Raw genomic sequence first — 26,482 nt, 5'->3', positions numbered from 1 at the left:
CTTCTTTTTTTCAGTTATTTCCGTCAAGAAATTTTTCCTCTCTTCCATTAAGAAAAAAATGGGTTTGGTTTACATAATTTCTCTAAGCCCTTCTGTATATGATAATCCATGCAGAAATGCATTTAGAGTAGGGAATTAACTAGAATAATATTCAGGGGAAAATGAAGTAAGGAGTTGATGACAATAGAAACCAGACAGTACAACAATAGCATGAAGAAAACACATAGACATAGCTGAGGCCACAATAACGGTTTGCTAACCACAGACATACGGGGCCTAGCTACATACATAACGCTGCTCTGACTGTTTTTTGGAGGATACTAAATTCTAAAGCAGCGGTTCTCAAACAGGGATCCATGAAGGTACTCCAGGGGTCCAGGAGTCATGTTTGGGGCCGCTGGCTCCACTGATCGACTCCTTCCTCTCCCTCCCAGCACCTCCTGCACACCGCTGAACAGCTGTTCTGTGGTGTGTAGGAGGCAATGGAAGGGAGGGGGAGGAGTGGGGACAGGGTACGTGAGGGGGAAGGGGCAGAAAGAGGCAGGGAAGAGGAGGCGCAGGGGTGGAGTAGGGCAGGGTCTGGGGCTGAGCGGAGGTTGAAAATCCCCAGGGAAAATTAGAAGCCAGCTTAGGGGTCTGCAAAAGTTTTAAAATCAAAATGGAGGTCCTCAGGTTACTAAAGTTTGAGAAGTGCTGCTCTAAAACATAGAATATGGTAAGCACCTCTCTAGGGTTCACAAGTTGGGATACTACCCTATTCCTATAACCTACAGTAACCCATATGTCACAGGGTACACTCATCGCTAGGGCACCTCCTCCTGGCTTCTTGGGGAATTAAGTCCTTCCAGTTCCAGCGCCCCCTTCTGCAGCTCATATTGTCTTTTCTCTCTCTCTTTCACTCATTCACTCAAGGTGCTCTTTCTTCATAGCTTATCCCAAGTCAGTCTCTCCATCCAAAATGGCAGTCTTCCCTTCACTGCCCAGCCTGTGCCACTTCTCTCAGTGGCTGGTAGGGGAACCCGAGCCTGCCATCTATTCTGGGTTCCAGACCAGGGGCCCTATGTTTACCAACTATAGTGTGCTTACTCCTAGATACTGTTACTATTTAAAAGGGTATGTCTACACTACGGAATAAGGTCGAATTTATAGAAGTCGGTTTTTTAGAAATCGGTTTTATATATTCGAGTGTGTGTGTCCCCACAGAAAATGCTCTAAGTGCATTAAGTGCATTAACTCGGCGGAGCGCTTCCACAGTACCGAGGCTAGAGTCGACTTCCGGAGTGTTTCACTGTGGGTAGCTATCCCACAGTTCCCGCAGTCTCCGCTGCCCATTGGAATTCTGGGTTGAGATCCCAGTGCCTGATGGGGCTAAAACAGTGTCACGGGTGGTTCTGGGTACATATCGTCAGGCCCCCGTTCCCTCCCTTCCTCCGTGAAAGCAAGGGCAGACAATCGTTTCATGCCTTTTTTTCCTGAGTTACCTGTGCAGACGCCATACCATGGCAAGCATGGAGCCCGCTCACCCTATGTCTCCTGGGTGCTGGCAGACGTGGTATGGCTTTGCTACACAGTAGCAGCAACCCATTGCCTTCTGGCAGCAGACGGTGCAGTATGACTGGTAGTCGTCCTCGTCGTGTCCGAGGTGCTCCTGGCCACGTCAGCTGGGAGCGCCTGGGCAGACATGGGCACAGGGATTAAATTTGGAGTGACTTGACCAGGTCATTCTCTTTAGTCCTCCAGTCAGTCCTATTGAACCGTCTTATGGTGAGCAGGCAGGCGATATGGATTGCTAGCAGTTGTACTGTACCATCTTCTGCCAGGCAGGCAAGAGATGAGGATGGCTAGCAGTCGTACTGTACCATGTTCTGCCGAGCAGCCATGAGATGTGGATGGCATGCTGTCCTTCTGCACCGTCTGCTGCCAGCCAAAGATGTAAAAGATAGATGGAGTGGATCAAAACAAGAAATAGACCAGATTTGTTTTGTACTCATTTGCTTCCCCCCCTCCCCTGTCTAGGGGACTCATTCCTCTAGGTCACACTGCAGTCACTCACAGAGAAGGTGCAGCGAGGTAAATCTAGCCATGTATCAATCAGAGGCCAGGCTAACCTCCTTGTTCCAATAAGAACGATAACTTAGGTGCACCATTTCTTATTGGAACCCTCCGTGAAGTCCTGCCTGAAATACTCCTTGATGTAAAGACACCCCCTTTGTTGATTTTAGCTCCCTGAAGCCAACCCTGTAAGCCGTGTCCTCAGTCGCCCCTCCCTCCGTCAGAGCAACGGCAGACAATTGTCCCGCGCCTTTTTTCTGTGCGGATGCCATACCAAGGCAAGCATGGAGGCCGCTCAGCTCACTTTGGCAATTAGGAGCACATTAAACACTACACGCATTATCCAGCAGTATATGCAGCACCGGAACCAGGCAAAGCAATACCGGGCGAGGAGGCGACGTCAGCGCGGTCACGTGAGTGATCAGGACATGAACACAGATTTCTCTGAAAGCATGGGCCCTGCCAATGCATGCATCATGGTGCTAATGGGGCAGGTTCATGCTGTGGAACGCCAATTCTGGGCTCGGGAAACAAGCACAGACTGGTGGGAACGCATAGTGTTGCAGGTCTGGGACGATTCCCAGTGGCTGCGAAACTTTCGCATGCGTAGGGGCACTTTCATGGAACTTTGTGACTTGCTTTCCCCTGCCCTGAGGCGCATGAATACCAAGATGAGAGCAGCCCTCACAGTTGAGAAGCGAGTGGCGATAGCCCTGTGGAAGCTTGCAACGCCAGACAGCTACCGGTCAGTTGGGAATCAATTTGGAGTGGGCAAATCTACTGGTGGGGCTGCTGTGATGCAAGTAGCCCACGCAATCAAAGATCTGCTGATATCAAGGGTAGTGACCCTGGGAAATGTGCAGGTCATAGTGGATGGCTTTGCTGCAATGGGATTCCCTAACTGTGGTGGGGCCATAGACGGAACCCATATCCCTATATTGGTGCTGGAGCACCAAGCCGCCGAGTACATAAACCGCAAGGGGTACTTTTCAATAGTGCTGCAAGCTCTGGTGGATCACAAGGGATGTTTCACCAACATCAACGTGGGATGGCCGGGAAAGGTACATGACGCTCGCATCTTCAGGAACTCTGGTCTGTTTCAAAAGCTGCAGGAAGGGACTTTATTCCCAGACCAGAAAATAACTGTTGGGGATGTTGAAATGCCTATATGTATCCTTGGGGACCCAGCCTACCCCTTAATGCCATGGCTCATGAAGCCGTACACAGGCAGCCTGGACAGTAGTCAGGAGCTGTTCAACTACAGGCTGAGCAAGTGCAGAATGGTGGTAGAATGTGCATTTGGACGTTTAAAGGCGCGCTGGCGCAGTTTACTGACTCACTTAGACCTCAGCGAAACCAATATTCCCACTGTTATTACTGCTTGCTGTGTGCTCCACAATATCTGTGAGAGTAAGGGGGAGACGTTTATGCCGGGGTGGGAGGTTGAGGCAAATTGCCTGACCGCTGATTATGCTCAGCCAGACATCAGGGCGGTTAGAAGAGCACAGCAGGGTGCGGTACGCATCAGAGAAGCTTTGAAAACCAATTTCATGACTGGCCAGGCTACGGTGTGAAAGTTCTGTTTGTTTCTCCTTGATGAAACCCACCACCCCTTGGTTCACTCTACTTCCCTGTAAGCCAACCAACTTCCCCACTTTGCTCACCACTTGCAGAGGCAATAAAGTCATTGTTGCTTCACATTCATGAATTCTTTATTCATTCATCACACAAATAGGGGGATGACTACCAAGGTAGCCCAGGAGGGGTGGTGGAGGAGGGAAGGAAAATGCCACACAGCACTTTTCTTTCTAAGCTTCATTAGCCTCTGGGAAGGAGAAGATCCTGTGATCATTGAAACACATGCAACTGGTGGAGAAAAAAAAAAGGGACAGCGGTATTTAAAAAGACACATTTTATAAAACAGTGGCTACACTCTTTCAGGGTAATCCTTGCTGTTAACATTACATACATAGCACATGTGCTTTCGTTACAAGGTCGCATTTTGCCTCCCCCCACCGCGTGGCCACCCCCTCAACCTTCCCCCCTCCCTGTGGCTAACAGCGGGGAACATTTCTGTTTAGCCACAGGCAAACAGCCCAGCAGGAATGGGCTCCTCTGAGTGTCCCCTGAAGAAAAACACTCTATTTCAACCAGGTGACCATGAATTATATCTCACTCTCCTGAGGATAACACAGAGAGATAAAGAACGGATGTTGTCTGAATGCCAGCAAACATACACTGCAATGCTTTGTTCTACAATGATTCCCGAGAACGTGTTACTGGCCTGGAGTGGTAAAGTGTCCTACCATGAAGGACGCAATAAGGCTGCCCTCCCCAGAAACCTTTTGCAAAGGCTTTAGGAGTACATCTAGGAGAACCGCGAATGCCAGGGCAAAGTAATCCTATCACATGCTTGCTTTTAAACCATGTATAGTATTTTAAAAGGTACACTCACCAGAGGTCCCTTCTCCGCCTGCTGGGTCCAGGAGGCAGCCTTGGGTGGGTTCGGGGGGTACTGGCTCCAGGTCCAGGGTGAGAAACAGTTCCTGGCTGTCGGGAAAACCGGTTTCTCTGTTGGATCATATTAAAGAAGTTCTGTATTAAAATCACAAATGAGTTTGATTCCCCAGAGTTTAAATTCCAGGGTATTACTAATTAAGAGGTCTCTTGGTTTTTGGTACTGTTTCTCTCCCTCTATGTGTGAAACTTGCCAACTGCTAATTGTGTTAGTACATTCTAAGACAGAGTCTGTTCTCAAAGCAGTTCACAGAGAGAGAGACTCAAAGCAATACTCTAACAACAGAAACAGCACCCAGAGACTCCCCGCCCTTTTGTTGTATTAACCATTGTGATTAAAATAGAGATAGAGGATGTATGTGGATGGATGCTTGGTGTGGATAATAACTGAATGATCAGGGAGGTGCCAGCCTAAGAATCCAGTGTCCATCGGCTGAAGAAGGCGTCAAGTGGAAATAATCAGAGGATCCCCCCCGGTGGGCAGACTGGAATCCACCCAACAGCCTCAAGAATGGGAGAACCAAAGAACAAGATAACATCTTGGAGCCGTCAGGAATGTGCTATCTGCTGATTGATTCAGCAACAGCATGATGAAGCAATTCCCATAGACTGGCATAGGAAGAAATTCCTATAAAAATAGACTCTAAAAAGTGAGAACTTTGGGGTCTGATTCTGCAAACCAACTTCCAGGAGCATCAGATGAGCATCTGACAAGGCCCTGCTCCCTCCTCATGTCCAGGCCACCTGGCCAGTGGCTTGGCATGAGCAACTCTAAGGCTGGTAACTATGATAACAACCTTGCAGAACCTGTATGTGTGTGGGTGTGTGTTTGTATGAATGAATGTGTGAATAAATATGAGATTGAATGGAATGTTATAGCTATAACTAACTGCTTACTATGATTCTTTCTGTATTCACAATAAATGTGGTATTTTGCCTTTTTCCCTTTAATAAGATCCTGCTGGTTTTTTATTTTATTGGTACAACATTTTGGTGGAGAATTGCGAAAGGGGGAATATTGGTAAAAAACCTCAGTTATTGTAAATATTGGTGTGCACACCGCCAGCTCTAGTGAGCTAGGCATTTCTATTAGGTTAACCAGACCTGCTGGCCTCGAAGAAGGTAGCAGGGGACCTGCTGGCCTCCGAGAAGGTAGCAGGAAAAACAGATTAAACCAGACCTGCTGGCCTCCGAGAAGGTAGCAGGGGACCTGCTGGCCTCCGAGAAGGTAGCAGGAAAAACAGATTAAACCAGACCTGCTGGCCTCCGAGAAGGTAGCAGGGGACCTGCTGGCCTCCGAGAAGGTAGTAGGGAAAACAGATTAAACCAGACCTGCTGGCCTCCGAGAAGGTAGCAGGGGACCTGCTGGCCTCCGAGAAGGTAGCAGGAAAAACAGATTAAACCAGACCTGCTGGCCTCCGAGAAGGTAGCAGGGGACCTGCTGGCCTCCGAGAAGGTAGTAGGGAAAACAGATTAAACCAGACCTGCTGGCCTCCGAGAAGGTAGCAGGGGACCTGCTGGCCTCCGAGAAGGTAGCAGGAAAAACAGATTAAACCAGACCTGCTGGCCTCCGAGAAGGTAGCAGGGAAGAACAGGTTAACCGGACCTGCTGGCCTCCGAGAAGGTAGCAGGGGACCTGCTGGCCTCCGGGAAGGTAGCAGGGGAAAAACGCATAGATTAAGCTATGATTTCAGAATCTAGGCTGTGTCACTTGCTAAGTAATACCAGCAGTGACAAAGAGATTGAAATATCCATGTTAAGATGTTTAAAAGAAAACAGGGTAAGCCAGTACTAGAGGGAGGAATGGAGTCAGAAGGAACTCCAACCTCACCTTTTGTTAAAGAAATTACACCTTTTAAACAAATCCTTCAAAAATTTGGGCACAGTCCTTGGACTAAACAAGGCCTAGCTGATGTCTGCACTATTTCGGACCTAGAGGATAGATTGGCTCAGTATATCCTCATATACAAACCTTCTAGTGCTGCCAAAAGAGATGCAGCAGCAATTTGGTTGTTGTGGGAGGCATGTAAGGATTCTTCTCTCCGCTTGTCTTCATGTAAAGAGGAAAAGGCACAAATGGAAAAGGGAGCAGACAATTGGAAGGTGCTGGCTACAAATATCCAAAGCCAGCTGAAAATAGTGAAAGAGGCACTCCAGGAATACAAAAAGAGTGAAAAAGTTAACTCTGCAGAGGCTGGAGGGAGGCAGGTAAAGGGGGAGAAGGTCCTATGTATGGCACCCCCAGGCATAATTACAAAGAGAAAAGAGAGTAAAAAAAAAAAAAAAAAGTTAACTCTGCAGAGGCTGGAGGGAATTAAGCAGTTAAACTTTGTATTTCACCCAAACAACTTTTAACCGAAAATGTTAAAAAGGAAAAGTGTTAGAGCATTCTTGGTTTCTTTGCAGCCATTCTGAAAGAAAAATGGGCCCTTTTCCAAAGGAATGTCTGTAAATTAGCCAGGCAAAAATAAACTATCTGATTAAAATCATTTGACTGGACAATTTAGTCAAATTTGCTAAAAGAACATAAGAGGGTTCTATTGGAACTTAACTGCCTCAAATGTATAAAGGGAATGTAAGATGTAAAAAACAGAGCAGTGTGGAAGGGATGTTGAAGGAAAAGAAAATGTGTATGTATCTGTCTGTGTGTGTGTAAATATGTAAAGTTCTAAGGACCAGTTAGTTTTGTTTTTGTTAATGCCACTAAAAATCCATTTGACTCTTTAATTCAAAGTTGCAAAACTGACAGACCTTTTTGCTAGACACGGGTAATTAGTGTTGTTTGGCTTTGGGATTTGGCATTTAACCCTTAAAAGGTAACTCAATGCTTTACAAAATTTAAAATGTTTTTAAGTTGTGGCTGCAGCAGGGCAGTCAAAATCAGGAGAATATATAAAAAAAAAAAATTTGGATTCTTTTTGTTTGTTTTTTGTTTGTTTGTTTTTGTAACAAAATAGCAGATGAGAGTTGTAGTAAAAAAAATAAAAATAAAAAAAGACAGTGCCTCTCTGAAGCAACAGCAGGGGTGAGGTGCACAAAACAAAAAGAAGCAATGTTAGAAACACTGAGTCTTAAAATGGCTCTGAGTAATCAGACTGTCACTTTGATAAAGGTACATGAAAACTCTGTAAGCAAAAAAAAAGAAATAGTGACACCTTATGTAAAAATGGATCTGGATAATGTTATAGAAGTTAAACTATGGAAGAAATGTGCATTTGCCCCAGAACATGTGCAGGGTATATTGTAGAAGGGGCAAAAGAAATGCAAACATACCATGCTACTTAATTAAAATGCTATTAGGGCTCCAAAGGGAGCCACAATAGGTTGGGTTTTCTTTTTCAGATTGCTGTGTGTTTTGGAAGCAGAAGTTAAAAGTAATCAAAACTCTGGTGAAAGTTGATTGTGTCCCTTTTAAGATAGAGTCTCTGAGCTGCTGATGGCTTTAAATCCAAAAGCAGGAAGTTTCTGTGAAAATGCAAATTACCTAAATGATAAAGGAAGGAAAGAACTAGCAGCACAAAGGAGCTGCAGATAAAGGACATACCTGGTCAGCAAACAAATTGTCTAAATAAAAGGCATGGGATAACAAGATAATTTTAATAAATGTAATGATAATAAGTATCCCTGTAACAACGTATAGTGTGTATGATTTTTGGAAAAATCCTTTAAGGTCGTATGATAATGATGCTTCTCAGTTATTACCTGTAAATAAAACTTAAAGCTTAACACAGCAGGAAAAACATTATAAACTTAGTCTGCTGTATAAGAAGGAAAACTCAGGGATTTAATGACTAAACAGTGGGATAATTTCCCCATAACCCTTAAAAGATAAAAGCCTTTGAAACCTGGCCTGCGTATAGAACAAAAACAGGAAAATATGGGGGCAATTTCTCTGTTTTGCCTGCAATCAGCAAGGGTATTTGTAAAAGAAATATTTTAAGCAATAATCTGCCACCCCAAAAGGGGTAGAAACATGTTTTTTTGTCTTTCAGAAAATCAGGAAAAGCTGCCAGCTGAAAAGCAACCCAATACCATGAATCTACTGTCACAATAGAAATTGTGTTCTGTGTTCTATGTTTTGTCTTGTGTTTTGTGTTGTTGCTAGCACTGTTGTGTGTTTAAAAAAAAAAAAATACTGAAGACCTGCAGGAACTTAAAAATAAATTAAGCTTTCTGTCCCAGCTACAGGACAGCCTGATACAAAAACAAGTACATGCCAATGTAGACTTGGTCCAAATTGGTCTAGGTAACCTAAAAGGCCAATGGAATCTTTAGTAATGGCTTAATACCAGCACATGGCTTATCCATAAGAAAAAAAAAATATTAGAAATAGGAAACTACACAGCCATAGCTATGGGATGCACTGAAATGCAGATACTTGCACTAGCTACTTTGGAACACAAAATGTTCTGGGTCATATTGGGAAATATTAAGGGTTTGATGCATTTGTTAAAAAAGAAAGAGATCGTTGTTTGACACTTATCAATATGAATGGATGCAATATGTTTCCACTATTGTAAACCAGACTTGTTAATGGGAGAAATTGTTGTCAAAATTGCACACCAACAGTCCCTGGAGGCAAAGGTATTGAAGGTTAACCCACTCCCCATATTACACATGGGATCCTTTTGGCTACCCTGGACCTTGAGCCAGTGGGCTGGGGAGGGAGGGAAGCTATTGGACACTAGAGGTTGTACCGAATGGACTCCTCAAAAGTGGGTGTGCCTCACCTTGCCTGTTGCCCCAGAACCTTGTAGTAAAGATACATCACTAGGATCATGTATGTGGCATGAATTGGAATCACAAACTCAAATTGCCTCACAGTACTTTCTCTTGAATAGGCTACATAGAAAGTGACACTGACGATTATAAATCTTAGTGTCAAAAGGGGGATTATGTTGGATCATATTAAAGAAGTTCTGTATTAAAATCACAAATGAGTTTGATTCCCCAGAGTTTAAATTCCAGGGTATTACTAATTAAGAGGTCTCTTGGTTTTTGGTACTGTTTCTCTCCCTCTATGTGTGAAACTTGCCAACTGCTAATTGTGTTAGTACATTCTAAGACAGAGTCTGTTCTCAAAGCAGTTCACAGAGAGAGAGACTCAAAGCAATACTCTAACAACAGAAACAGCACTCAGAGACTCCCCGCCCTTTTGTTGTATTAACCATTGTGATTAAAATAGAGATAGAGGATGTATGTGGATGGATGCTTGGTGTGGATAATAACTGAATGATCAGGGAGGTGCCAGCCTAAGAATCCAGTGTCCATCGGCTGAAGAAGGCGTCAAGTGGAAATAATCAGAGGATCCCCCCCGGTGGGCAGACTGGAATCCACCCAACAGCCTCAAGAATGGGAGAACCAAAGAACAAGATAACATCTTGGAGCCGTCAGGAATGTGCTATCTGCTGATTGATTCAGCAACAGCATGATGAAGCAATTCCCATAGACTGGCATAGGAAGAAATTCCTATAAAAATAGACTCTAAAAAGTGAGAACTTTGGGGTCTGATTCTGCAAACCAACTTCCAGGAGCATCAGATGAGCATCTGACAAGGCCCTGCTCCCTCCTCATGTCCAGGCCACCTGGCCAGTGGCTTGGCATGAGCAACTCTAAGGCTGGTAACTATGATAACAACCTTGCAGAACCTGTATGTGTGTGGGTGTGTGTTTGTATGAATGAATGTGTGAATAAATATGAGATTGAATGGAATGTTATAGCTATAACTAACTGCTTACTATGATTCTTTCTGTATTCACAATAAATGTGGTATTTTGCCTTTTTCCCTTTAATAAGATCCTGCTGGTTTTTTATTTTATTGGTACAACATTTCCGCTTGCTTGCTGTGAGCTATCTACAACCTCATCATCATCATCAACTTCTTCGTCCCCAAAACCTGCTTCCATATTGCCTCCATCTCCATTGAAGGAGTCAAACAACACGGCTGGGGTAGTGGTGGCTGAACCCCCTAAAATGGCATGCAGCTCATCATAGAAGCGGCATGTTTGGGGCTCTGACCCGGAGTGGCCGTTCGCCTCTCTGGTTTTCTGGTAGGCTTGCCTCAGCTCCTTCAGTTTCACACAGCACTGCTTTGAGTCCCTGTTATGGCCTCTGTCCTTCATGCCCTGGGAGATTTTCACAAAGGTTTTGGCATTTCGAAAACTGGAACGGAGTTCTGATAGCACGGATTCCTCTCCCCAAACAGCGATCAGATCCCGTACCTCCCGTTCGGTCCATGCTGGAGCTCTTTTGCGATTCTGGGACTCCATCATGGTCACCTCTGCTGATGAGCTCTGCATGGTCACCTGCAGCTTGCCATGCTGGCCAAACAGGAAATGAGATTCAAAAGTTCGCGGTTCTTTTCCTGTCTAGCTGGCCAGTGCATCTGAGTTGAGAGTGCTGTCCAGAGCGGTCACAATGGAGCACTCTGGGATAGCTCCCGGAGGCCAATACCATCGAATTGTGTCCACAGTACCCCAAATTCGAGCCCGCAAAGTCGATTTAAGCGCTAATCCACTTGTCAGGGGTGGAGTAAGGAAATCGATTTTAAGAGCCCTTTAAGTCGAAATAAAGGGCTTCATTGTGTGGACGGGTTCAGGTTTACATCGATTTAACGCTGCTAAATTTGACCTAAAGTCCTAGTGTAGACCAGGGCTTAAACTCCTTCCTATATCTTGTGGCTCCCCCTCTGAGTTTACCAGCCCAAACTCAGGGAGTAACTGTGGACTACTTCCCCTGTAGCCCTTTTCTGCTGCCAGCTTCCTGGCTTTATAGCAGTTATGCCTGTTCCTTCTCAGCAGGGCTCCATCATCACTCAGACTTTCAATCCCTGGCTTTCTCCAGGTGTAGCCTATCAGGTAAATTAACCTAACAATCTGCTCTGCCTTGTGCAGTGTGGAAACCCCCATACAACAGAATAACAATTTAATAAAAAAAACATTTCTAGTTACAATTTTTAGGGCCCTTCAACATCTTACTGTTAAAAATGATGGCTAAGATCTGTCAAAAACCACCTTAAGGAATTGAGACACCTAATTCCAATTAAAATTAACAAGAATTGAACATCAAGATCCCACAGGTACCTTTGCAAATCTGGGTTTAGTAAAACTTGAAGTCACCTTTCCTCATTCAGAGCAGATGACTGTTTTCATTCATGGGGATAGGAAGGGATGGTTTTCTAACTGCTGACTTGCTTTCTCTGTGTAACTGCAGAGACTGCCATGGCAGTGGTTTCATCACTGCAGATTAAGATCAAAGCATAGCTTTTGCAATAGGATTAAATGGACCTGTTACAGTCTGGGGACAATTCCTGAGGTCCTTACTCAGTCAAATGCCTACTGAAGCCAGAAGGAGTTCATGAGAGTAAGGAATGAGTAAACAGAGCAAGAGCCACAGAAACAGGCCCACACACATTAAACTAACCTCTTGTGAAATGGATGGGCCCAAACATAACATTCACTTGTCAAATAACTGTTTTCAGTTTTATTACTACGGATATAGAATGACCATTTCAGCGATCAGAGTCTGTTAGTCACATCAGCCCTTGGATACATTAGTGAAGGAAATGGAGAGGGAAAGGGACATGGGATAGTAGCTGCTATACTAAAAAGGTCCGCTGACTACACTAATTCCCTTTGTCTTTCCTCACTTTTATTCATGCTAAGTGTTGAACTAAGGCAAAAAGTATCACGTGAAGAGGGACACTTCTATGCAGTGCCTTTCAGCAGTTCAGACCTTTGGATCATGGCAAGACCTTGATCCTCATACACAACTCCTCTTGAAATCAGTAAGAGCTAAGTGCCTGAAATACAGAACATGGACTGTAGTATGTTGTTATATCCCATGGAAAGGACTGATTTTACTAAAAGATCCTTCAGTGTATAGACTGGATTTTTTTCCATTTCCGCAGTGGAGATTCTAATGCAGCAGGTTTCTGAAAGCCGAGAGAGATTTAACTTATTAGAGACAACATAAAAGTCCAAGTAGAAATGAATAATTCATAAGTAATAAAGGTGATTGTGAAAAGGTCACCCTGGGGGCTGAGTAGTTTAGGGATTAATAATAGAATACAAGGTTTTTCATATCTAAATTGATGGTTGAAATCTAGCCAAGGTTAATTATGATGGAAACTTCTAATTAACATTGCCTTTAATGACCATTTAGTGCCTTAAGTGAAACAAGTTAGCTAGTACAAGAAAAAATATGCATATTCTGTATTAACTGGAGGAGGAGCTGTTTTCATTATCCTAGAAAAATGATTCCACGCTAACACAAGGATATTGAAAACAGCTACTCCTCTAATTAGTACACTGAGTGCTAATTGTTTTTTGTTCAAAGTGTCAAACTGTTTCATCAGAACAAACAGGAGACACTTTGAATAAGAAAATAATATAAGATGTTTCAATCTGTACTAAGTAGTAGCTGCCCTTAATTATTTTAAAAATAAAATATAGTCAAATATTATATCATAATCTCATTTTGTACTATTAATTCATGACATGTTAGCAGTAATGTGGATGTAATGTACAAGTGAAACAAAATTTTTGTTTTAAATTTCATTTCAAAATAATTGAAAATATTTTTCCTGGGAAATGTATTCAAAATCAATATGATTTCACAAAAAAATTCAGTTTAATCAAACCAGTATTTTCTGACAGAAAACTGTTTGGATGAAAATTTTCCTAGCAGCTCTAACTACCAACAGAAATAACAACAACAATAATAAAATTTTTTAAAAAATCTAACAATACTTGCTTACCTACCTTCTAAGGGCATTACAAAGGTTGATTAGATAATGGACCAAATCCTGAGCACCTCCATTTCTCACTAACTTCAATGTTTGCAAAATATTTCGAACACAGTAAGTACTAAATATTACTACTACGTATCTATCCCTCTGTTTGTGATTTTGTAAGTATTGTGTTATCACATAAGTACTGGAGTTATTACCCTTCTTACATTGCTGAGTTCTTCCAACAGAACTTAAGAGCTGCTGTACTGGGTTAGACCAATGGTCAATCTAGCTTAATATCCTGTCTTCGACAGTGGCCAGTACCGGAGCTTCAGGGAGAGTGTTCAGAACAGGATAATTTTGAAGTGATCTACCCTTGTCTTCCACTCCCAGCTTCTGGCAGTCAGAGGTTTAAGGTCACTCTGAGCATGGGGTCACATCCTAACCATCTTGGCCAATAGCCATTGATAGACCTATCTTTCATGAACTTATTTAGTTCTTTTTTGAACCCAGTTGTTATTTTGGCCATCACAACCACCCATGGCAATGAGTCCCACAGGTTAATTGTGCATTGTACAAAAAAGTATTTCCTCTCTTTTGTATTAAACCTGCTGCCTATTACTTTTATCAGATTATCCCTGGGTTTTGTATTGTGGGAAATAATACTTTATTTACTTTTTCCACACCATTCATGACTTTAAGGGGTGGGATATGATAGAGGCCTATAGTTCTCTCTTTTCTAAGCTGAGCAGTCCTAATCTCTCCTGGTATGGAAGCCATTCCATACCCTTGATCATCTTTGCTGCCCTTCTCTGAAACATTTCCATTTCCATCATACCGATTTTGAGATGTGTCAACCAGAACTGCATGCAGTATTCAAAGTGTGTGTGCACCATGGATTTATATAGTGGCATTATGATATTTTCCATCCCTTTCCTAATAATTCCTAATATTCTGTTAGCCTTTTTGACCACTGCTGTCACTTGAGCTGAAGTTTTCAGAGAAATATTCACAATGACGCCAAGAGCTCTTTCTTGAGTGGTAATAGCTAGTTTAGAATCCATCATTATATGTGTACAGTTGGGATGAACATTTACGATATGCATTACTCTATACTTCTCAAAGGTGAATTTCATCTGCCATTTTGTTGCCCAGTCACACAGTTTTGTGAAATCCCCCTGTAACTCTTTGCAGTCTGCTTTGGATTTAACTACCTTGAATAATTTCATATTATGTGTAAGCTTGGCCACTTCACTGTTCACTCCCTTTTCCAGGTCATTAATGTTGAACAGCACACGTCCTAGTACAGATCTTGGGGGATCCGATGCTTTTCCTCTCTCCTTTGTGAGAGCTGACCATTTATTCCTGCCCTTTGTTTCCTATCTTTTAACGGAGGACCTTCCCAGATATCTTGTGACTACTTAGTTTCCTTTAGAGCCTTTGGTGAGGGACCTGGAACCTTCAGAAAGCCTTTGACAATTAAACTATATTGACTGTATCACTCTTACCCACATGCTTGTTGCCACCCACAAAGAATTCTAACAGATTGGTGAGCCATGACTTCCCTTTACAAAAGTTGTGTTGAGTCTTCTGCAACAAATTGTGTGTGTATGTGTGTATGATAATTCTGTTCTTTCTACCAGTTTGTCTGGTACTGAAATTAGGCTCACTGGCTCATAATTTCATAAAAGAAATGTACTCCAAAATTTAGGGAGACTTAAATTTGGAATAAGATCCTTATTATTATGCAATCCTTATTCAGTCAAAATTCTCATCCATTTCAATAGGAATGTTACTGGGATAAGGACTGCAGAATTTGGCATGTAATGAAGAAAACAAAGTGGTCTCAAATGTGTATTTGCGTGGCTTTGGAAGTTTGGATTTTGTACTTTTTTTAATGGTAAGGTGTTACGTTATGAGGGAAAAATGAAACCCATTTTAGCTGAGCACTCAATTGAATGACATGTCAGTTGTTTAAAGGAAATGATCTTCTAATAAAAGTGCAGCAGAATTAGAATCAGGTAGAGCATGATCCAATGCCCAATGGACTTCAACTAGCTTTGGATCAAGCCCTTATTTTAGAGGTTTGCCTTGTAAAGCTGATCTCCTGCATAGGTTTCACTGAATTTTAAGAAGTAAATTAGTAATAAAAATAACTTTCAAGAAAAGGGGAACCATTTTTCAGCGTCTGAGCTCAGTGTAGAGATTTCTTGTTTTGTTATATACAGAAGTATCTATTTCTGGCAAGTATTTGTTTTCCAAGATTTATTTTTCTCCTCTTTCTCATTTCTCAAGAATACCTCGCCAACTGAAATATTTATCTCCTCTTAGGGCTTCTTGTGTGCTGACTCAGGCAATTATCCTAAGCCTAGACTATTGGGTGGCATTTCATTTGTAAGGGAACTCTGCATCTAGAAGCATTTATAGCTATCAAATCTAATGAAAGTCAAATGATTGATCTACTAGGTAGCAGCTGCAGCATCCTCCAAAAAACAAATTTACTATTAAGACTTGGGGCAAATCCACAGAAATAGCATTGCTTAGGGGATCGGTTTACTTCTCCATCTTTCTTTACACTGTTCAAGTGCAATGGGCCAAATGAAGACAATGAGGTTGCTGAGGCAGAACTGAGAAGACAATTGTTCCAATAAGCGTAATGCTATTCAGAGCAAGTCAGAGTACATTAGATGGTCAGAGAATCTAAAATATAAAATGGGAAAGACCCTCATGGAGTATTCAGTCATTTTAATTCTCCTGATGTTGCAGGGTTTTTTCCCCTTATATTATATTGTAGTGTTCAGTTCAGGCCAGTTTTAAACAACTCAAGAGATTACCCATTGTCAGTAAAACCTATTAAATTGTGTAGTACTAAACAGTCCAAAATCTGCCATCCTCACTTGAGCAAAACTGTTCCCATGGAAGTCAGTGGGAGCTTTCCTCCTGGGTCAAGACCACAGAATTGGGTCCAGAATTAAGCCCTTGCTTACTCCTATGAGAGAGTGAAGGACATTTTCTTTTTAATAAATGGATTTTAAGCAGAAGCCCAGATCTAAACATCCCTAAAATTGTGCAAGTTTGGATTTCTATTTACACTTTCCAATTCAAACAAAACCTTGACTCCAAGAATCCCTGAAATATGGAGAACTTTTTAATCTATATTTTGATATTCATATTCATCGTCTATATTTTTTATTTCAAGAATCCAAGAGGGATAGTGACTGTACAGAAATAAATAGGCTCTTTTCCTTCCATTAACTTTTGGGGTTTTTTTGCTTTTATCACTCAGCTATATCCCTTTTCCTCACTCTACAATAATTGATTTGACAACTGTAAGAAAACATCAGCTGCAACGCTGCAGGAAACTGCAGAATATTTTGTGGAAAACAGCATGATTTCTAGGTCTGTAATGCAGAGACTAATGTGTTTGATTTTGCAAGTAACTTGTAGGGAAGTATGTCACTCCTTTCAAAGAGAATTTACAGGCTATGATGGATCTGGTGCAACAGAACCTTGAAAGAAGCCAGGAATCACAAAATACTTGGTATGATGGGCATGCTGAAGAAAGATAATTTGATATTGGTGATTTGGGGTTAGTGCTAATTCCAGTGAGGAAAAACAAAATGCAGGATTGTTGTGAAGGGCCTTATGAGGTGATAGAGTGAATGAAGTCACTCAGTGTACAGAAGCCCAACGGCAGGGGAGCTGTACAAACTGTACATATCAATAGATTAAAAGATGTCCATGAAAGGGAGATGGCAGTGAATATGATTTGTTGTGCTAATGGGGGAATATTTACTGCCCCTTTAACTGATTTTGTCAGGGAGAATAGGGAAGAGATTCCTTTGAAAAGCATTGAGGATGTGTGAGGGTCTAAACCCTTCCCAGAAGCAGGAAATGTAAGCCCTTTTAAAGCACCACAAACATTTTCCAAAGGCCAGGTTTAACTGACAGGATTGTACATTCCATTGACATTTCAGGGCCCCACCCTACTCCTAGCAAGGCATATTGTGCTAAAGGGGAAATACAGAAACAGATCCAGGAAGAGGTAGATGGGAGCAATTGCTCCCATCTCCAGCATGCTAAGTCAAAAAGCTGTGGACATCTCCTGTTGAGATGCAGGAGTCACCACTGTTTTCTGGCTCATCTTTGTGTTAGAGCCCCAGGGAGGAAAGTAATTAATGCAGGAACTTTCTCCTCCTCCCAGTTTCACCTCAGGTTTCTTTACCTGCCTGTTAGGCTTCTCCACCTTTCTTATGAGCTCCTTATTGGCCCTGGCTCTTCTTTTATTTTGCCTTGGACCTTTGCCCATTTCCTGGCTCTTTCTTTCCCCTTTGGGAGCAATGACTCTTTTTATGGCCCTTTTCCCCCACACCAAAAGCAGATCCTTCTCCGACCCAATCGCTAACTGGGGGGTGCTCCCTGGGCCCTTGCCTCAGTCCTTGCCTCCTGGTAAGGCTCTTTGCTTCCCTCCATATAGAGGCACTCCCTCTTCAGGTGTCCCCTGCTCCCACAGCCACAGCACCTTTGGGGTTGGGTCTGTGGCTTCCTACTTCCGGAGCACCTTTCCCGTTCCTGGCCTTATGACGACTCCTGCTTCTTTTCCGCAGGATTCTGTACAGCTGCTGCTGTTGACCAGCTACCCCCATCCCACAGTCTTGTAAATACACTTGGGCTTCCCACAGTCTTTGCTGGTTCTCCAATATCTGTCGCCACATAGCATGGATCCACCCCTGTTGCTTCTCAGCTCCCCTCTGCGGGAGCGGCAATTCTGGCATCCACCCTAGTAAGGGACAACTTCCCTCGGCAAAGTCTGTACTGTGGGCATTTCCATTTTCTTCTTCCCTTAGGGGTTATTCCTCTCTGATGGCCTCTTGTGGCGGGGTTCAACCTCCTTACAGTCTCTCTCTGCCCCTCACCTAGGGATTCTTGTCAGTCACAGTCCATTACTGGCCCCTTCTGTTGGGTGACCATCATGCCCACATTCTCCATCAGATGTCATGGGGTTGCTCTACTTACTGCTGGATGGCGCTGCCTCCTACCAGTTCTGAGAATTAGCTCAGTCTGGCTAACACCCCTTCCAGTGGTTACACCCCAGCAGTTTCTCCTTTGCAGCCCCGCTCTCGCTTTCAGGAGCCGCAGCGTCCTCTTCTTGACTCAGCCCTCCAGCCAGATCACTATTACACTCCCCCCGGAAAGGGAAATCGCATCAGAGTTCCTGCCCTTCAGCAGTCTCAGGCAGTCTTCCACTTCGCTGCCCGACAGTGCCACTTCTGCAGTGGCTGACAGGGGAACCCGGGCCCACCCTCTACTCCTGGGTTCTGACTCAGGGACCCTCTCTACACAACAGCCAAGGTCCGTTCCCTGTATGCTGCTGCCTTTCCTGGAGCTGCTTCCACCACACGTTCTGGGCCTCCCCAGTCCTCTGAGTTTGCCGGTCTCTTCACTCCCTCCTCTCAAAGAGGGACGTTAGGTAACTCATCTCTGCAGCTCCCTCTGCTTCTAATTTCCTGTCTTTTGTGGAAGCCCTGCCTGTCCCTCACAAATGAGCTTCTCTCTTTAGCTGCCTCCAGCCTAAAACTTCCCTATTTGAAGCCTAATTAGCTGATTGGGCCCACCTGGCCAAATTCAGCTCTTGCAGGGCTAGTGTAGGAGCACATCCCATCACAGTCAGTGATACCCCTTCCTACACCAGTTTTGCTTTGAGGGGGGTGACACTGGTAAACCAAGTGCCAGCTCCGGCCAAGGCCCTAGGTGTTCGCTAAGAACTGACAAACTCATAGCTGGAAACCAAACCTGCTCACCCGTGTGTTAGTTTTGTTTAAAATAGGTATATGTCTTATAAGAATGTATTTCAATTTTTGACTCTATGAGATGCTTGTAAATTGTTGCATGCATTAATCTCAGTTGTAATGTTATTATTCCATGTTCTAAGGAAATATGTAAATTTTGTTTTATAAATTTGAAAATGTTTGCTCTGAACCTGTGAACCTAGCCACAGGAATCGCCCCCTCCCTGCCCATTAAGAGGCCTATCAAGATTAAGCAGACCATTAAGAAACATCACACCACAAATGATTGGTGAATGGCCCTATCACACCATGGAAATGTTATGTGCAAGGGAGCTTGTCTCAGGGACTAGAAGGCCAAAGGTAAAAGATAAAACAGGGACAGAAGAATTTTTTTCTTCTCTTAGCTATTGAACTCTCAGAGGGCCAGAGACTCTAAACTGAAGCAAGAGGTCCCCCACCCCACGTTCTCCTGAGGTTTGCGCTCAAAGATGTTGACAGATCAGTACAACTCTGTCACTCTTAGGATTTAGATTGCAACTCATTTGTGTGTCTGTGTTTGCTTGCTCTAACCTGTAAATAACTCTTATTCCTTTTTCCTAGTTAATAAAACCGTTAGAAAGCCAATCCTGTAATAACCTACAGGCGTTGTTTTTGGCGTAAGATCTAGGATACCAAATGATCTGGGGTAAGTGACTGGCCTCTGGGGACTGGAAGCAACCTAAATATTTTGTGATTTTGGGCATAAGTGACCATTTATCACTAAATCCAGCTTGCTTGGATGGAAGATACACTGGAGAGCCTGAGGGGACTGTCTGTGACTATGGTAAGACTGATATGGTGACCCAGGACTTCACACATGTTACTGGGTTGGTGAAATCTAATTATAGAACATCACACCACTGTGTGGTGTCTTCCCTGGTTTTGACATTCTGCCCTCAGGTAGGCACATGCAGTTTTGAGTCACTCCAGACAGCATGATCAGCTGGTTGGGAATTTTTCAACAAAACATCTTTTTCCTCAGAAAATGCTTACTCATCAAAACTGAAACTGTTTGTGGGAAAGGGTCAGTTTCAACTAACTGACTCAAACAAAAATTGTACAAAAGAAAGGCAAAATTGTCAGAGTGAAACATTGATATTTTCCGGTTTTCCAGTTGGAAATGATGTCGTATTTAGAAATTTAAGCGAATTCTCATTAGAAAAAATTAAAAATGGAAAAGTGTTGAAATCAAAATGTTTCAAAATCATTGAAATAAACAAACATTTTTGGTTTGTGAACATCTGAGATGTCAACTTTTGTCAGTTCAGAATGGGGAATTTGTTGCCATATTTTAAATTTTTGCAGGATGGAAAAACGATTTCCCATTCCCATTTTTAATATTCAGTTTGAATGTAAACTTTTTGAAACCCAAGGGATAAATGTCTGCCCAGGCAGAGTATCCCACAGACTCTTATGTTAACATATTTGTCCCCTAATTTTTCTTCAGTGCAATTTTATATCTACAAGCTACTCTTGTTCTTTACAAAACACTATACACCTCAAGATTCATTACAGGAAATGAAAGCAGTGTATATTGGTGTCATCATATTCATAATCAGAATTATTACCTAGATTGTAAGCCCTTTGGGCAGGCACTGTGTTCTGTGTTTGTACAGCTCCTTACACAATGGGGTCCTGGTCCATGACTCCTAGGCACTACCACAATACATATAATGTCATAATAATAATAATCAAATAGAAGATATTTCCTGCCAGTTTAAAAAAAAAAGTCTGCTTCTTCATCTCAGAAAGCATAGCCTCTTTCATTTCCTCCTTTGCGTATTTATTTGTTATACTGTGAAACAAAAGCCACAGAATCATGCCATACGGGATGTTCTAAAACTCAGTTCAGCAGGATTTTTTCTTGAGGTGATGACCTTTATGGAAAATTATATGGTCTGAAACTTTTGAATTCAATTATACAGCAAGTGTAATGATAGAACAATCTGAACTTAAGAAGGACACAACCTATTATAGCAGCACATTTGCATGGCTATAATTAAGGCTGAGGTGTCACTCTCCCATTGTAAAGCTATGTTAAGGTGAAATTCTGGGCATCTGTCAACCTTTTTTTTTTTTTTGATGAAGTGAATTTAGTTTTTCTGAAAGATGCCAGAAAGACAGGCCCCAGAGATGGATGCGGTTTTCTCATCCACACAACAGATACAGCACCAGCGGAGCCTGGGCAGCTGCCACTACCTCTGCCCACAAGTCTCCTCATTCATACTCCTGGCTGACAGCTCGTTTTCATAGCTGCCATTGGGAGTGTGTCCCGGGGGTTTACGGTTCTTCTGTGGCAGGCTGACTGTTCAAATTAGAAATAAAGCGTATATATTTAACAGTGAAGGTGCTTATCCATTGGAATTAACTACCAATGGAAATTGTGAATTCTCCATCTCTTAGAGTCTTCAGATCAAGACTGTATGTCTTGCTGGAAGACATGCTTTAGTCAGACAAGTTCTGTAGCTCAGTAGAGGAAAAACTGGATTGTGTTCTATAGCCTGTGATCTACAGATGGCCGGATTAAGGGTTTGTCTACAAGTCAATAAAACACCCACTGCTGGCCCATGTCAGCTGACTTGGGCTCGCGGGGCTCAGGCTGTGGGGCTATAAAATTGCAGTGTAGTCATTCAGGCTCAGATTAGAGAACAAGCTCTGGGACCCGTGAAGGGGGAGGGTTTCAGATCCCATACATCTGTTCTGTTCTCCTGCCTTAAGATACTACTAGGACTGCCATGAGGCAGAGCCTAACTGAACAGTTCTTCCTAGGTTCTGGACTACCAGTGCCTTTCACTGGAATTTGACCTTATGTTACTACAGAAATAGTAATTTGCAATACAAGAATTCCATCAGAGCACTGAAAAATGATTTTAAGCATAAGTCACGGGGTGAAATTCTTCCATTTGACAGCAGAGCTCCCATCAGTTTGCTTCAGGAGTCTGATCCACACATCCAATGGCAGAATTAGTCTAATGTTAATCAGGGAAAGGTAGGAAAGGATAAGAGGACTGAAAAGGAGGAGAGTGCCTAAGAGGCACTAGAAATTGATAAGAAACATTAATAAGGAGAGAAAAGCAACATGCACTATTGCAGTCATGCTGTAATATACTAGACAATTCAGTATATACCATGTAAGAGGAGAACCACTGCTAAATGAGTGAGACATTCAGGGAAAATGATCCGATTCTGGATCAACATTCACATTTTCTGCTCCTGCCTGATGGGAAGCTATTGAACTAGTGAATGCTAAGTGCTGTAAGAACCAAGATACTAAAAGTGATGGGTGTCTTTAATAAGTACCCTTAAACTTTGTCATTACCTTTGGCCAAGATTTTCAAAAATGACAAATGATTTTGGTGCCCAACTTGAGACATCTTAAAGGGGCCTGGTTTCCAAGGATGGGTGCTCAGCACACTGTGAAAAATCAGTTCTCTATAAAGGTATCATGTTGGGCACCCAAAAATTGAGATATGCAAAAATAAAGTCACTTTAAAAAAATCTGGCCTTCGTAACAAAAACATCACTGCAGTATTTCCTAGAAATTCCCTATTCTAGATAGAGTGAGTATGGGGGCAAAGTTACTTACTTATTTTTTTTTAAATTGTTCTTTGACCTTTGTGAATTCAGATACTACCCTGGGTGTGGCACAGAGATTGCACTAGTTGACCTACTTCCTGGACATGGATGAGGGTCAGTTTTAATTATATCAGTGTGGACAATTATCAGCTGTCTTGGGTACCTCAGACACTTGGTGGACTCAGCTGACAACCTCAGCACAAGTGGAAGGGGTTACTCTCAATTGGATTTGCTCTAGGAGAGACCCCAGAGGGCAGTATAGGATAATTGTTGGTCTTCCCCAGGAGCCCACCTGGGGAAGACCAGGTGTTCCCACCAGGGTTCCCTTTTGCTCTTCACTCCCAACCCCTTCTTCATATTGATGGAGCTGGCAGCAAATGTAGGAGAATGTGTTGTAGCATCTGATATGTATAGGACACCAAATTTTATGTTTATTTCTTCTGACTCACTGTGCCTGCCTTACATTCAGTCTTCTGCCTTCCAAACCACAATACAACTCAAGCTCTTCTACCCCCCAGTTTTGCAATTATGAGACAGGGTTTCAAAACAGCCCAAGGTCCTTTGTGAATTAGAGCATGCCCAGATGTAGTGGGTAGTAAATAGAAGAAGCAGGAGCTTGCTGGCACAGCTGAAGTCTTAGTAATCTGGCAGAGTTGCCCCAAAAGGCTGGGAACCATTGATGTTGCTATTTATACACTATTTAAATATTGTAACTAGATTACAGCTTTACTCTAACTGTCTAAGCTTTTGTGTTTGGAAACAAACCATTTACTATAACAATCACTTTCTACGTAGTCAGTTAAATTGCCTACCACATTTTGATATGTAAAACAATATTCCATTTATATCTTAATTCCTCACAATTTACCTTTTATACATGGTTTATTGTAGAAAATTAGGGGTTTGGGAGGGGGTGCTTTAGTGCCCCCTCCAAAAAAAGTTAGGGATTGCACTGATAAAAAGGAAACACCCAGTTTGGAATAGAAGCTAATTTCTTTTCTCACATTATGAAAATTATATTAAAAATTTACATTTGAATAATATATGGGTTCTGCAATCTAGCACACAGAGGTATAACATGATCCAGTAGATGGAAATTGAAGCTAGACAAATTCAGAAGGGAAAAAAAGGTACATATTTTTACCAGTGAGGGTAATTAACCATTGGAACAATTTACCATGAGTCGTCATGGATTCTTCATTAACTGGCAATTTTAAAATCAAGACTGGAAGTTTTTCCAAAAAGATCTGCTCTAGGAATTATTTCAGGGAAGTTCTATGGCCTGGTTTATACAGGAGATCAGACTAGATGATCACAATGGTCCCTTTGAGCCTTGAATCTATGAATCTTCTGTTGCTGAAAATGTCCAAGCCTTGCAGAGTTTTGAAGAGATTGTCTGCCATGTTTAGAAATTTTTGAGCTAGTTCAATACTAAAGAGGAAGTTAATTTTTCCCATTTTTGCTGTTATGCCCCCAATTCAAGTTCTCATTATAGGGTCTTTCGTACGTGATTTGCAGCTTTCCAAGTTGCACACAGTGCAAGGTAGTTCTCAGAAACTAAAGCCAATGTTTTTGCACAGAGTCAGTCTCACTGGACAGAGGACATGGTGATGTACTTCACACTTGATGTTTTATGTCCAAAATATAGCATCTCATTTAGGTGAATTTTTAAATTAATTTTGTGATTTCCTAAACAATTTCAAGCGTGTCTCTTAGGAGAGTGCTATTTGTAATAGTCCTGGCACCCCAAATTCAAAGCAGGCTCATAGCAATGAGTATAGTAGCTCATGGTTCCTCCTGTTGCAATCTGTTTGCTACACCTAATACTAAGCCTGCCATACTAACAGCACCATTGCAGCATTGTCTGGAACAGCTGTTGATATTCACACTTACATGCAACAATAACTTTAATTACATATGCTTACCTCCGGTGATGTATAGGCTACATTGTACAATCCATTTAACTCGTCATCCACATACTGCAAACATAAAACCACTTGTTCTTTGTTGGAGAAGTCTGTTGCTTCATTTACCATAATTGTATACCACTTATCCAAAATCTTCCCAGAAATATCCCTCACCATTTTAAGACCCACTGTTTCCATTATATCATTTTTGAAAACCTGGACTTGTGAATTTGTCTTGACCCTTTTTCAGCCACTTTGAAATATCAGGATTGCAGTCCACCTCTCCCCTTCAGGGCATATTTTCAGCTTGCTCAGCATAATAGCCTTGCAGCGTAAGTCCTTGTCTGACAAGATAACATATGCTACTTAGTTTTTCCTTTAGGATCTTCCTGCTTTCATCCTTTTTCTGAAACTGTGAATCTAGCATGCCACCGATGCGTCTTGTGGTCTTTTGAGGAACATCAGCTGCTTCCTGGTGACACAAAGCAGCTTACAGAGTAACAGCCGTGTTAGTCTGTATTCGCAAAAAGAAAAGGAGTACTTGTGGCACCTTAGAGACTAACCAATTTATTAGAGCATGAGCTTTCGTGAGCTACAGCTCACTTCCTTTCAAATTTGTCTCAAGCCTCTTTCCAGTTAAAGAATCCAGACTGTGTGAAAGTTTCCATAAAAGTAGCTTCTGCCTAAAAGCTGCACAGTTGTAGAAACAAAAAATACACTCATTAGCTTAATAATGGAGCCATTGAAAACCACCAAACCAACGAGCAGACAGAACAGCCTCTCTTTCCAAAATTACCCACAGGGCAAACTTAAATCATGGTTGATGAGGTATTTTGGAAATGCTAACTGTATCCGGCAACTGGCAGTGAATTCCTGTTGCAGGCAATGGCGGAGACAGCTCAGTACTACAACCGGCAGTAGTTGATCCACTTCTGTTAGAAGTTCAATTTCCTCCTGTTTAATCAGCCATGTTTTAAGTGATTTCATTTTAGCTTTGAGTACACAAAGACCACAGAACCAAAACGTAGTTAGATGTAACAGATGAAATCATATTCACTGTAGTCAATGGCAAAGCTTTCATTGACTTCAATAAGGGTCGAATTTGACCCAATAGAATTTTGAAACATGATTCGTTATGAAATGTGATATTCAAGGGAATATTTAACATGAGTCTGATGTTCCCCAGTTTTGGTGATGTGCACCTTGGAAATGCCTGTAAGTGGAGATAACTTCATTAGTCATTTTGAAAATTGCTCTACAAGTCCCTATGAGTTTAAGGTGTCTAAGTTGGGACACCACCTGAGAAGGGAGATTTTCTGTGAGTGGGTGCTCAGCACTTTCTGAAAATGGGGACCCTTTAGTCACTTTTGAAAATTCAGTCCATTGTATATATGTTAAAAAACAAAATAATTTATTTGTGTTCACATAAGTTAAATAATACTGCATTTTAAAAAGATATGTAAAAGCATATTTTAAAAGATACATACTCCTTATCTGGAAACATTCTTAGATATTGAAGCAACAAGCCACTTACCCCAGGGCCTAATTTGCTAATGAGCATATTAGGCATATTTTGTAAGCATATTCACTTGTCGTTCTCGTTATTTTCCACTGTTAAAATACTTTGTCACTCATTCGTTTATCTGGAAACCTTTGCAACATATAATAATAGCGAAATAGAGGGTATTTGTGTGATTAACCAAGGTAACTTATGTAGAATTTTACAGTTGCCATAATTAATTTTCTGAGGAGGTAAAGGACTGAAATGACTCCACAGAATTTTACAAAGTATATAAATGTGCAGTTTTCAATTCTAAATTTTCATTAGTCAGTGCAAATCATCTGACTTACAAGTGACTTCTAAATCCTCTG

General features: G+C 42.1%; 1 protein-coding gene across 1 annotated transcript; it reads right to left on the bottom strand.

Moving 5' to 3' along the window:
- Nucleotides 1-3,628: 3,628 nt before the first annotated feature.
- LOC311511044 (uncharacterized protein) lies at nucleotides 3,629-25,117 on the bottom strand. Its single transcript, XM_084611308.1, has 3 exons — nucleotides 24,629-25,117; nucleotides 4,508-4,623; nucleotides 3,629-3,918 (listed from the first exon to the last, which is right to left on the bottom strand). The coding sequence occupies exons 1-3, from the start codon at nucleotides 24,806-24,808 to the stop codon at nucleotides 3,861-3,863; spliced, it is 354 nt and encodes a 117-aa protein (XP_084467434.1). The 5' UTR covers nucleotides 24,809-25,117; the 3' UTR covers nucleotides 3,629-3,860.
- Nucleotides 25,118-26,482: the final 1,365 nt, after the last annotated feature.

This window comes from Lepidochelys olivacea (assembly GCF_965140295.1).
Source record: "Lepidochelys olivacea isolate rLepOli2 genome assembly, chromosome: 1".
Taxonomy (NCBI): Eukaryota; Metazoa; Chordata; order Testudines; family Cheloniidae; genus Lepidochelys; species Lepidochelys olivacea.
Note: the sequence above shows the minus strand (reverse complement) of the source record. Positions and strands in the feature narration are given on the sequence as shown.